A 13,819-nucleotide genomic window follows, 5' to 3' on the forward strand; every position below is an offset into this window, starting at 1 on the left:
TAATGACTCATAAATGTAAGTACACATTGATGGCCTAAGACATGAAACGAGCGGTTTGTGTGAGAAAATGAACAGTATTTATATTGTTTTTACCTCTGTAACCACAGCCATGTAAAAGTGATCTGAAGGCACGGGCGCTTCGGTCTGTGCAAACGCTGGAAGTGATCGCTTGCGCATGTATGTCACTCATTTTTTACACAGAGATTTCGGAAGTTTTACCTAAACAAACATATTTGTTTTATTATTATTATTATTATTCTAAACCTACATCTCTTCTTTTGTGTTGTGGGTAGCTTTACATAATCGATGCGATATATGATTGACTTATTTTTGACTTATTATTATTATTATTATTATTATTATTATTATTATTATTATAAATGGTAGATCTTGTTTTGTCCCTCTCAGTTGCTGGCTGTGTCAATACATGCTTAATTTTGTCTACTCAGAAAGAATATTTCTGTAGGCCTAGAGTTGTTTCGAAAAGTAGGCTACACTGGTAGCAAGAAATGGATGAATCGTGATTTTTTTTTTATGCATCTATGTATTTACTTATTTAGTATGAAAACGTCATTGCGCAGATTTTATGCTGAAATAGGCTACTGTACGGTTAGAGAGGAGGACGATCCCTGGACTACATTTCCCAGCATTCCCGGCGGCTCTCTGAAAGGTGAGAGTTCAACACTCAACCGCAGTGATGATGTCACTTACAGCATGGCCGCCCTCAGTATTGCAAGGCGTTTAGTAAAGTCTTACTCTTGCGTTAAATGTATAGACAAAAATGTGCACTCGCGTTTACAGACCACAACACGAATGTTTTGTGTATCAGCAGCATCTCGCAGCAGTAAGTACAGTCACTGGAAACTTGATGTTTACGATTAATTGCTACATGCTTTACAGAAGTGGAGAATTGACCTTGTATATTAACGGTTTGTGGTTTTAATGTCTCGTGTGGTTAACTAAATATTTTACTGAGTCATTAGACCTCAAGCTTGACGAAAAAGTACAGTACGATGACCTTGTCATCGATTTGATGTTGTTATACTTATTAGATTTCTTTTGTATTCATGTATGATGTCTAAAGATCACTTCATCTGGAAAGCATCTTCTGTTTACAAACGTTTGATAGATGTTTTTAAGATGTCAATTTTACATTCTAAATCATAAACGTCTTAAAGACGTTATAAACGTCTATTTGACATCTGACAGGAAACGTCCTATAGGTGCGCATAACGTCTTCCAGTTGTAAATATCAAATAGACGTCTATCAGTGTATGTAAAACACATCCACGTCTTAAAGACGTATGGATGCTTTCCAGATGAAGTGGTCTTTAACAGACATCTTGCAGACATGTGCTATAATGCTGTTTGAATATAGTTATTTAAAAATATTAATATTATTCAGTAGTCAACATATAATGTGGCTCAAAACCTTTCATCAAAGTTATACATGAATTTTGTTGACTACTGTAGTATATTTCCAAGTACCATGTGATGTCCCATGGCACTTTAGCATCTAATTACTGAAGTTGATCGATGTTTCTTTTTCTCCGCCGTCCAGGCTCCGTGGATGTGCCCAAGGCTCAGTTCACAGATACAGAGGTTCAAGACATTCTGAGCAAAATCACGGGTCTGGATCTGCAGAAAGTGTTTCGACCCATAAGACAGAAGCTAACGCCACCTCAATACAAGCTCATGACAGACTCAGATTTAGAAGAGGTGAGATCTGATGAAGAGGGTTTGAGATGCAGGATACAATGGAAAGGGATTCAGTGTAGCATGTGATATGATTGTACAGTTATGCTTCTGTCTTGATTGTGTTTGTGTGTTGGCTTGTGTGTAGGCTGTGTTGAAAGCAGAGGAACAGGCAAAACATTTGCTGAAGATGCCCCCGGTCCTGCCTGAGAGGAAGCCCATAGACGAGGTGCTTTCTGAAGATCGGATGCTAGAAGGCATGGACACTGCCAAATACGTGTTCACAGACATCAACTTTAACGTTCCGCATCGAGTAAGAAAATTCTGCTATATAACCAGGTTTAGCATATCTGTGTTTTAGGGCTGTGAAACGATTAATCACATCCAAAATGAAAGTTTGTGTTTACGTGTACTGTATATAATTACTTTGTATAAACAAAAGCATGTATATATGAAGAGTTCAGATGCAAAAGCTTCTAAATGCCATTTGAAATTTTCTTCTTTAATGATGATTTTTATCAAGCTTGTATATTTAAGTTCAGTAATTTCACTTAAATAACAATTAATAGATAATCATCATTGCCATTTAAGTGAAATCACTGAACTTAAATATACAAGCTTGATAAAAATGATCATTCTAGAAGAAAATTTCAAATGGCATTTAGAGGCTTTTGCATCTGAACTCTTCATATTTAAAAAAAAAATGTTATTTTATATATAAGCATGCAAATATTTCTAATATACATGCATGTGCGTGCATTTATATATCCAAAATAATTTGTATTTGTATAAAAACACAGTACACACACAGGTTCATCATTTTACATTGGTTTTAAATGTAATTATTCAACGTTCCTGTTGTTCAAGGATAATAATCCAGTACTGCAATACTTTATTTCCTGTAATTTCCTGATCATTTTCTGGTGTTTTAATGTGATCCGTTTCGGTGTAATTTATCTTTCGTGTTCTTGATGTTTCTGTTTCTCTCACCAATTTCCCAAAGGAAAGGTTCATAGTTGTGAGAGAGCCCAGTGGAACCCTGAGAAAAGCATCATGGAACGAAAGAGACCGGATAATGCAAGTCTATTTCCCCAAAGAGGGTCGCAAGGTCACACCTCCAGCCATCTTTAAAGAAGAAAACCTCAGGGTATGGAGAGTGCAGATGCTGAAGAGGTGTTGCCGATGTGCACGTGTGTTGATTTATGACGAGTGTTTGTTTCTGTGTGTGTGCAGGTGGCCTTTGACCAGGATAAACACGAGGATGTGTTAAACCACTGCGTTGCCCAATTTGAGCCAGACTCTGCAGAATTTAAAAATGTGAGCTTTTTTGTTGTTCCTGACAGACACATTTATAAAGAAATCAAGTGTTGGCAATGCTCTACTAGTGCATGAAAACATCTTATTCTGTTTGTTGAAGAGTGCTCTGTAACATCGGTGTCGTGAGTGTGTGGTTTGCCCTGTTTCTCCTCATTTTTTGAGTTGTTCGGCACTTTTAACAGCTGTGTTTGCTGATTTTACACTGATTTTTATACTGGTATTTTTTTTGTCCAGAAAGCTTATTTTATTTAATTTTGATAATGTTTTTTCCATTTTGTAATGCATTTTTTGGGAGATTTTTAGTTTTTATTTTATTTACCTTTAAATTACTAGATTTGATCAATAAATAATTAGTAATATAAGCATATTCCTCACAATTTCATGTCTAAACCTTTTATTTCAGCTCAAAATATCTTACATTGGGTGTCTTTCCCGACCTCTTGTGAAAAAAAAATGCAATATAACATAATAATATAATATAGTCTGCTAAATGACTAAATATATAACATATTTCATGACCCTTGCAGCTAGATGAGCAAATGAGCTGTTCCGCTGGGTCCTAAAGTTAATTTATCTTTAAATTCAGATACACATGTAGACATTATAAAAAAATAAAATAAGTCTTAGTATTTTTAATAGGATTTTTTTTTATTTTCAGATTATGCAGAATATTAAATTTATTTAATAAATATATTTAATTGATGTTGTCGATACAATATATAGCGTATGATTTTACACCTAAATTCCTCATATTGACACAAAATAAATGCAAATCCACATTTCGCTGCCTGAAGTCGATGTTTCTGTGAATATCAGCGATCCATTTGCTTCTCTGTTCTGTAGATTTCGGCAGTCTGTAAAAATATCCCTCAGATTACTTGGTAAATATTGTTGTACAGTCAATCTCAAAGCTCTTTCCCGTTTTAGATGTGTTTTGTGTGTTTTTCGTGGCATTCACACTGAAAGTTAATGCTGCCTTTTTGCCACTCAGTGTGTTTACTGTGTAACTACGACCAATAATAGTAATGTGCTCTTGTGCAATTAGGTGCTAATGCTGACCTACGAGGACATTGAAAAGCATGGGAAATACGACATGCTCAGATCCACACGGTTCTTCGGTGGTCTGGCCTGGCATCTGGCTAACGGACAGCGGATCGATGGCCTTCTGGTGGACATGTTGCAGAGAGACCTGTGAGTGTGTGTGGAGATCAAAAAGGAAATGCTCACATTTACCACAGACAATTATTTTGATTTATGGAAAAAAGACGGAAAACGTGCTTGGAGTGATGCACAATGAAAACTCTATGCGACAGGCGTACCGGAGGATTTAAAAGCAGAAATTAACCTTTATTGCAGACATAAAGTATTCCATAGCAATGTTTATTGCCATCACCAAGATGTATAAATCATCATATTGGGGTGTTGGGGTCCAGAGAGAACAGTCATTTATAAACCAGTCACACAGTATCACATTATTTCAGTGTTACAAAGAAGTACTGGGATAAAAGTTTATAGTTATAAACACGGATATATGCAGTAGTGGTCCAAAATAATCGCTTTTGAAAGAAACTTGAACTTTTGAAAGCGATTGTATCAATTATAATTTTACATCAGTAGGTGGCGACAAGTGATGTAAAAAACCTATTTGTCGTTTATCCAGTAATGAAACAAGTACAGTAATGAGAGTCATTCATTCAAACCCTGACCCTTTTTTAAATTATTAATTTCGATTAATTAAACATTTCAAAAAGATTGTAGCAATTAACACAGCCAGAACCTCTAGTATATTACATGTTATTTTCTTTAGTTGTCTGTTGTCAGAATCGTGGGAGAAATAAAAATAAATCATGATTCTCAATTCACCCCAAATCGTGCAGCTTTAACATGAACTGACATATTGGATATAACTTTACACAGACATGGCTGAGCGTATCATACAAGTCTGATAATTACATTAATGTGTATTTTTTTGTAGTTTTTATGATACAATTGTGAAACTAGTATTAGTAGAGAAATTCGCCTGTATTTAAATGGCAAATATATGGACGTTAGAGAAATGTACGTTTCAGATTTTTGCAGCCGACCCCTAAAATGTGTGTGTGTGATGCGCATGTGTTGTCATGGTTGCAGAATGCTGGATGCGGTGAGGTTGGTGCGTCTGCTTCATCTGGTTCATCCTCAGTGTGAGTCTGCGCAGGACGCTCGAAGACAACAGGCCACACACCTCGACCTTCTGAAGGTGAAGAACTCCTCAATCACACAATACACTTCAAACATAACTGCATATCATGGTTTGAAATTAAGGGTTAAGGCCCGTACACACCGGGACGAATATCAGCGCGCGTTATTCGTCAGCGTTTTTCAACGCGTTTTTTGTGTTCACACCCAAGCGTTTTTCGCTGACGATGAGCCGAGTGAACATGCTAATTCATTCCTTGACTCTAGATGGCGCTTAATGTAAAACAGAAATAATAATAGAATACTATACTAGGGTGATCATATTCATGTCTCAATGTTTTATTATGACAGATAGAAAAAAAAACGAATGAAATAATGATAGAAATAATGTCTTCTGTATTAGAAAAATAAATATATAAATAATAAATAACTAAAAGAAATGCTTTCAAATGTAACAAAAAATAGCTCTCACAAACTTACAAAAACGAACTAACAAAATCTATTTATATCTTTAGTTTTCATCCTCTTTATCTTGTTTTTCTTCCTCGTCCACCTTGTTTGCCCATCTATATTTTGCTGTAGAACTGATCTTTCCCTGAAAACCAGGACATTTTCATCACTTAAAAACAGTCAGGTCAGGACAGGACGTGGAAACAGGACATGTGTAACGCAAAGTATCTCTTGCCCAGAGATAAAAACATAGCAGATGTCGGATGAACAGATGCACGAGAGACGAGAGTTGTCGTATTTCCCCGCGTTTAATAAAACCACTCAAACACTCGTCCTCCTCGTATGGGGATCGAGCGAGAAAAACCCCCACAAACAAACATCTGGTCACAATAGAAAAATAAAATAAAAGAAAGAATACAAAGAGTCGGCAGAGCGGTTCTCCTCTCCTCACTTGTCAAAATCTAACTGACATTACGCACACTATGCGCAGTTCTCATCTCAACTCAGATTTCTATAAAGCACAAAGTGACCGTTTTACACATGTCCCGGGAAAACAGGACTGTTGGTCACCCTATACTATACTATTATTACAGAAATACTAATATAAATATTATCATACAGCTCTTTATGCTCCGAGACCAGCAGCTCAACATTCATCACCCATAGCAGGTATCTGATCTCTTCTTCGCCGGCAAGACCGTTTTGTGTTTGAGCGCCCTCAAGTTGTGTTTTACTGTAACTTCAGAAGTACCAGACACGTGAGCAAACCCGGCAATCTCGTTGGCCGGATAGGTTTTGACGCGGCGCGTCAAACCAAAAAAACGAACCTGAGGCGTTTTTTTAAAAATGACGCTTTTACGCGTGGCGTTTTTCGCGTCGGTGTGAACACTCACATTGGCGCCCATTGTTTAGTCACGAGGCGTTAAACGTCAACGAATAACGCGCGCGAAATTCGTCCCGGTGTGAACAGGCCTTTAGAGTGCATTGGCGCTGTTAGTTTTTTCCCCATAGGAATTTAAAAAGCATATACAGTGTTATATAAGCCATGAACCAAGCCAACCGGCCATGTGGTGAGTCACAACATCAGTCTTTTATTGTCAAGACCAACTAAACTTAGACCAATTCAAGACCAGCGTGTGCTGAGATCAAGGCCAGACTAATATCCCCATTATAATTGTATTTATTGATGATAGTATTATTATTAAATATAAAAGACACAAAATATCTAAATGTGACCCACTCTAGCGAAATGAGTCGGAAGTTGCAACGTTCCACAATAAGATATGGTCCGATTATGTGGAAAAACAATGAAATAACCAAACTTTTTTTTTTTTTTGCTAAAGAACAGACATTCAAAAATAATCTCCCAGAGTTTTGTAGTCCAGATAATTGAGTAAAGGTATTTAAATGACGATTAAAGTTGTCAAAGCTTTACTAAATTCGCTGAAATAAACATTGCTCTTCTCAACTCCCCTCGTCATCTCTGAGCATTTCCCAGGTATCCCCTGAAACGTTGAAATCAAAAGTTTTAAACTCACTGGAGGCTTGTAACCTAAGCTGTGTATGTATATTTATCTGCAAGAAGAAGACATGTTCCGGATGTTATCATTCCGGTCCAGGTCCAGTGCTACCACATCTTTAACTTACTATTAGTATTATTTGAAGTTAACATTATAAAATACGTAGACCTACACAAAACAAGTTAAATTATTACTACTTTGTTTAAAATTGGGCCATTTCAGCGTTATGGAGGTGACATTTGTAGTCAAAAATTCCCATATAATGAAATCTTTTAATAAATAGGCCTATGTGAATTACACTGCACAAACCAAAAGTAATCCTACCCACCGGATGAAGAAGGGTTGACTCTCCCCAGAACATAAAATCTTCATTTTATTTTATTTTCCGTGTTCGCATTTATGAGGAAAAAAACAATGATACGGGCGTGACCGTTCTATGGAAGCGGCACTAAAACTTTCATAGAGCCTAAACAGAAAGCACAAAGCCTTTCTTTAAAGTGAATTTCGTTTTTTAATAATTGTATCTTAATTTAAATCAATGTTTCATCAACCAGTTACCAGGATTTAATAATAAGAAGTAAATATTGCAGACAATGGATAGGCTAGGCCTAATCACGACACGGCGGCGGCGCTGAACGGAAGCTCGTCTCTGAACCAAAACTCGGCGTATAAGGTATCCTACTTGCCTCACAGAGCTGAGAAATATATATATATCGAAATGTCTACTTTTAACCATTTAAAACGAAAGAAAACAGACTGCTCTCTGCTAATGTGGGCTAATCCGTATGAAAAGTGAATTTCTCTCTGGCACCAATCTCTCTGATTTTAGAACATTTTTGTAAAAGTGCCTTTTTAATTATTTATTCCAAAAAAACGTAAAAATAATTTGAGCTTCAGCCTGGTTAAATCGCATTTATATATATTAATGTATTTGGTCAAATTAAACTATAAAATAAATAGTTTATCCCTTAAAATGCAATGGATTTTGAAAGATATCAAAAAATAAAAGAGATTTTCTCAATGTGTACAGTATATCTTTACAACTATTCAAAGTATGGTTTTGACTAAGATGTCCATTTGAAAGCTTATGGTGTCCTCTTTCCATTTAATAGCAAAATCTCAATTTTTAAATTTGGGTCACTGTGACTCATTTTGCTGGATCAGGTCACAAATTAGCTTAAAAAAATGCCTAATGTTGAGATTGATGTTTTAAAAATAATATTTTTTATATAAAATAACTTTTTTGAATATAAAATGATTAGAAAAACTGCAGCGGATCATTTAATGAATGAGTCACAGAATAATTTATTCAACTTGATTCATTCAGGAACCAAACGCAGTGTGTTGCCTTTGAAACGCAGAACAGTAGAATCCATTTGAAACTATTTTTGTTGCCGAAATAGAAAATAAAACCTTATTCAAAATTGTGTCTAAAATGTAAGTCACTTAATATTCACTGAATATCAATATTAATATTATCAACATTTAATATTAACTAAAATCACGCTTGCAGTTGTGCTCATATTCATGAAAACGGCTCTCTTTTCCTCTTGTGATATTGCTTAATTATATATCTTATATATAAAAACAAGATCTCATACTTTTTTCGCAATAAAATCTTGAATTTGTATGAATTTTTCTTACATTTTTGAAGCCGTTCCCCATTCTTTTCTGACCCGGCACAACAGTAACAAAAGAAATGAAATTAGAAATAAGCTATTGATGCATTTCAGTTTTGCATCAAGTCGCAGTAATGATGTGAACAAATAAATCCGACAATGAGTCCTCTTAGTCTGAAACCAAGATAGAGTATAAATGCCTTCAAGACCTTCAACGTTAATTATATTCAGAAATGTTTTTTGAGCATCAAATCATCATATTAGAGTGATTTCTGAAGGATCATGTGACACTGAAGACTGGAGTAATGATGATGTAAATTCAGCTTTGATCACAGGAACAAATTACATTTTAAAATGTATTAAAATAGTTTTGCTAAATTGTAATAATATTTCACAATATTACTGTTTTACTGTGCTTTTAATGAAATAAATGCAGCCTTTTCGAGCATAGAGACTCCATTCAAAAATATTTCCAAATCTTTGATGGGGACTGTATAGTAAAATAATAAATAAATATTATAATAAATGTCAATTGAAATGCCCAAAACCTTCACAAGGGACGCAAGACAAGAATCATAACCTCAGACTATAATACAACGGTGTTAAATAGACCGTACACAACACTATCTCACGACCAATTCGTACGAATTCGACGCATGATTAAAAAGTGGCTAATTCGTACTAATTCGTACGACCTCACTCGTACTAATTCGTACGATTTGTCTAAACCCACGTGATGGTTATGTTTAGGGGCGGGGTAAGGGGTAGGTCATTCGTACGAATTCATACGAATTGGCCAATTCGTAAAATATGTACGATTTAGCAAAATCGTATTAATTCGTACGAGTGAGGTCGTATGAATTGTTACGAATTAGCCACTTTTTAATCATTCGTCGAATTCGTACGACTTGGTCGTGAGATCGGGTTGGATGTACTATAAACATTTACTCAAGTAGCCATGTGCTAAATCAGTGTGTCTCTCTCACATGAGAACATTACTGACATGAGCTCTGGAAACAGGGAAGAAGGGGTCAGGCCCAGGGCACATCACTTCACATCAGACCTTTCACCCACGCCTGGACCCCATCCAGAGAGAGTGCGGTGCAGGAAGGCGCAAAGTGCCACCAGTGATTTGGTAGAGATGGGCGAGTGACAGGTTTTAATGCGTGTGTATATTCGATTCTTTGAGAGGAAATAGGAAAGCATGGCAGACTTGATGAGGGGGCCGGGGTTCAGTTACGGTTCAGGATCACTGCACGCCGCGCTCAACCGCTGACCCTTTAACCCCTGTGACAGGAAGCCAGCATCTCAGGATTTGTTTTGCTAATTAAAATAAACTAAATTGTACTCGCATAAAACAATAAATAGCACTTTTAGAAACATCATTAACTCTTTCCCTGCCAGCGTTTTTGAAAGAAAAAAAAAGTGACCAGCCAGCTGTAGCATTTTGATCATTTTCACAAAAATTTTCTCTGAATATTTTGTTGCATGAATATCTGAACATGCAATATATCAAAAGAATGAACAGATCCTCTACTTTTAAACAAAAAAAGTCCCTGTTTTATTCTAGCTTCATGCTTCTTTTTTAATCAACACTTTAATGTGTGTTCAATAAAAATAAACAACGTTTATGTCAAAGATTCGTTATAATAAATGACAGAAAAATCTGTCATTGGCGGGGAAAGAGTTCAAATTATACACAAAAACGATACTCATAGTTTACAAAATTCGAATACTGTGTATTCGAATGAACTTAAAATAAGTTAAAAGTTGCACTAATATATTATATAGACTCATTACAAGCAAAGTGAGATATTTCAAGCTTTTATTTGTTGTAATTTTGATGATTATGGATTACAGCTCATGAAAACCTTTTCACAATATTCTAATTTCGATTTTGGGGTTTTCATGAGATGTAATCCATAATCATCAAAATTCTAACAAATAAAGGCTTGAAATATCTCACTTTGCTTGTAATGAGTCTATATAATATATTAGTTTCACCTTTTAAAGGGATACTTCAGGATTTAGCATTAAGCTTTGTATTAGTAGAAAACCTGTAGTATTTTCCAATTATCACCCTCATATCCCCCTGAGACGAGAGATTTATGTATTTTTTGTCTGGAAAAAATCCTCAGATGACGCAAAAATCTTCATTTTGCGTCATATGAGGATTTTTTGTCCAGAGGCTAAAGACTACAGTCAGTAGTAGGGTCTGTCCCGCATGTTCTCAACCCACCCATAGAGGGCGATCTCACTCACAGAATAAACACACGGTGTCGGCCATCTTTTTTTGGAAGCTAAGCTAGCAGGCTCTTGTTCTGTGGAGAAAGCTGAGCAGTAGGGGTTACCATCCTCTTTTTCCCAGAAGTCCGGCCGTCGATGTCCGGGATTCAGCTTTTGCTTTCTGCGGTCGCCATTCATTGTTTACATGCACAGCTTTTGTTTCAATCTAACTGAATTTATTCTGATTGGTGAATCTGAACGTAGTGTTTACATGAACGCTAAACAAGTGATCCGTTGACGTGTGTTTTAACATTGCTAAGAAAATTCCCGCTCGTCCCGCTCGAGATACGAGACCGGTGCGTCTCACAGGTGTCGCTCCTCGGTAATCACGCCACCTGCCTCGCGCCGTTCTCCCGCGGCCCTCACTCGTCCCGCTCGCCACAGTAAACATGATGAATGGCGACTGTAGAACGCAAAAGCCGAATCCCGGACATTTTGGGCGATCTCGAAACATTTTCGGTCAGACTCATCGCAGAGACTCACTAGTAGCCTAGACTTGTTGTTTAACGACTGCGCTCTGTTACCGGTAGGCGTGGCCTCCTAGGGCAGCGAAGCAAGTGCATTCTGGGAGTTGTTGTCTTTCATCCACATAAGCCAAAAATACATTTTCTGGCTTTTCTCAGTCTAGAAACTCCAAATTCAAATATAATTTCACATTTCTTCTTCATAAATGACCCATTTTAAATACACACTCATCTTTCCAGAGGTGAAGTATCCCTTTAAGTTGAATTACTGAAACAATGAACTTCAGCACGATATTTGAATTTTTCGAGTTTCAACTGTATACTCGCATCAGACAAAACTAATCATATCATATCCGTTTTATAAGACATAAAAGCTGGATTTTGTTGGTTGCCATCTTAAAGGGTTAGTTCACCCAAAAATGAAAATTCTGTCAGTATTTACTCACCCTCATGTTGTTCCAACCCCGTAAGACCTTCGTTCATCTTCGGAACACAAATTAAGATATTTAAGATATGAAGATCGCTCCTGCATACAGTCCATAGGCTTCTTGAGGGACTGGCTCTTGCTGTCCCCGAAAAGTCATTAAAGACATCGTTAAAATAGTCCAAGTGACTACAGGGGCTCAATCTTAAGTTTATCAAACGACGAGAACACTTTTGTGCGCAAAAAAACAACAAAAATAACGACTTTATTTCAACTATTCGTTTATTTCTCCCTCTGCGCGAGTCAGGTTACTAGTTTAATAGCGTAAGGTTCCGTTATTGTACGTAGCTCTACGCAATCACACTACGTTAACTGACTTACAGGCTCATGGAGAAGGAAGTGAATAGTTGAAATAAAGTCGTTATTTTTGTTGTTTTTTTGCGCACAAAAGTGTTCTCGTCGTTTGATAAACTTAAGATTGAGCCCCTGTAGTCACTTGGACTATTTTAACGATGTCTTTAATGACTTTTCGGGGACAGCAAGAGCCAGTCCCTCAAGAAGCCTATGGACTGTATGCAGGAGCGATCTTCATATCTTAAATATCTTAATTTGTGTTCGGAAGATGAACGAAGGTCTTACGGGGTTGGAACAACATGAGGGTGAGTAAATACTGACCGAATTTTCATTTTTGGGTGAACTAACCCTTTAACATCAAAAAAGAACAATGTGAACAGTTTGACTGCGAGTTAAAACCCATGCATCCTCACACAATGCATTTTCTCTTTCTTTCCCTCTCGTTCTCAGATCTACGCCCAGCACGAGTCGAACAGAGCCGGGTTCATCGAGCTGGCCGTGCAGAACTACGAGCAGACTAAAGCACTGAGCGCTGCTTAAACACATCAAAGTGTGAAATTCTGGAAAAACAACATTTAACATGAATGGAAGTGTCTGTCATATTGTTTCAAATGTCAAGTTTAAAAACCTACTCATTCTGTACATAATAAAGAAATCTTTGTGTAGAAGGTCTCAGTTCCTTATTTAAATATCACCATTTTCTTTCACATTTTCTCAAGTTGATCAAATGAAAAGATCAAAACAGCTTTCTCTCTCTCTCGGCTCAGAAAAGCAGTCCACCTCAAACACACACTCCTAGCCGAGGCTCCACACTTCTTATTGGTGAAGCTGTATCAGATTATTAAAACATGCTTTTTTATGTTTTCTCATCCAATCCAATCAGTGGTATAGATCTTGAAACGACACATCATCATCATCATCATCAAGTGTCGTTAGGGCAGAGCCTGTAAAAGTAGAGCGAAGACAACAACATTTGTTTTTGCTGCCCTTCCTAAAATGTAAAGGACGATAGCTATTAATCTCATTCATAAACTCCCATTTGAGACAAAGTTCGATTATAATGTTTGCATAATAAATAAATGCCAGGCTGTCGCTGTACAGAGGCTAATTATTAACATGGTGTCAGGGAAATATTGACTTTGGTAATCTTGTGCTTTCTGAACATCAACATGTTTGAGTTTAGTCCATACGAACAATTTTAAGAGTAATTAATTTAATTTTATACATGGTCCTGTGATTTGATAGATAGAGAAAAAGAGAGAGACACTATTACCTATAGCGGCACTGCTTTATCTCAGAAGATTTTTTGCTCAAACATGTATATATAATTCATCTCTATATAATTCAAGTATAAGTCACTGTAGTACAGTTCAGAGTACATGAAATAGATTAACAACATCAACTAACAAAATGAACAAATGTATAATAATAATAGAAAAAAGTATTGGGAAAGAAAGTAATAATATGAACTCAATAATCTTTACATTTTGTATTGTTTATTGTTTGATCTCG

General features: G+C 36.4%; 1 protein-coding gene across 1 annotated transcript; it reads left to right on the forward strand.

Moving 5' to 3' along the window:
- The first annotated feature begins 683 nt into the window (after window positions 1–683).
- On the forward strand, window positions 684–12,975 carry mrps22 (mitochondrial ribosomal protein S22). Its single transcript, XM_039654202.2, has 8 exons — window positions 684–844; window positions 1,562–1,719; window positions 1,844–2,008; window positions 2,699–2,842; window positions 2,929–3,012; window positions 4,058–4,203; window positions 5,143–5,251; window positions 12,758–12,975. Exons 1-8 carry the CDS (start codon window positions 715–717, stop codon window positions 12,845–12,847), a joined length of 1,026 nt encoding a protein of 341 aa, XP_039510136.2. The 5' UTR covers window positions 684–714; the 3' UTR covers window positions 12,848–12,975.
- Window positions 12,976–13,819: the final 844 nt, after the last annotated feature.

Source organism: Pimephales promelas, chromosome 16 (genome assembly GCF_988280905.1).
Source record: "Pimephales promelas chromosome 16, fPimPro1.hap1.1, whole genome shotgun sequence".
In the NCBI taxonomy this organism is placed as follows: Eukaryota; Metazoa; Chordata; class Actinopteri; order Cypriniformes; family Leuciscidae; genus Pimephales; species Pimephales promelas.

Excerpts from the sequence above, each read along its gene's own strand:
- mrps22 (XM_039654202.2), top strand. The coding sequence starts at position 715 with ATGGCCGCCCTCAGTATTGCAAGGCGTTTAGTAAAGTCTTACTCTTGC. Across the intron at positions 2,843-2,928 it reads TTAAAGAAGAAAACCTCAGG|GTGGCCTTTGACCAGGATAA; the intron begins GTATGGAGAGTG and ends GTGTGTGTGCAG. Across the intron at positions 3,013-4,057 it reads ACTCTGCAGAATTTAAAAAT|GTGCTAATGCTGACCTACGA; the intron begins GTGAGCTTTTTT and ends TTGTGCAATTAG.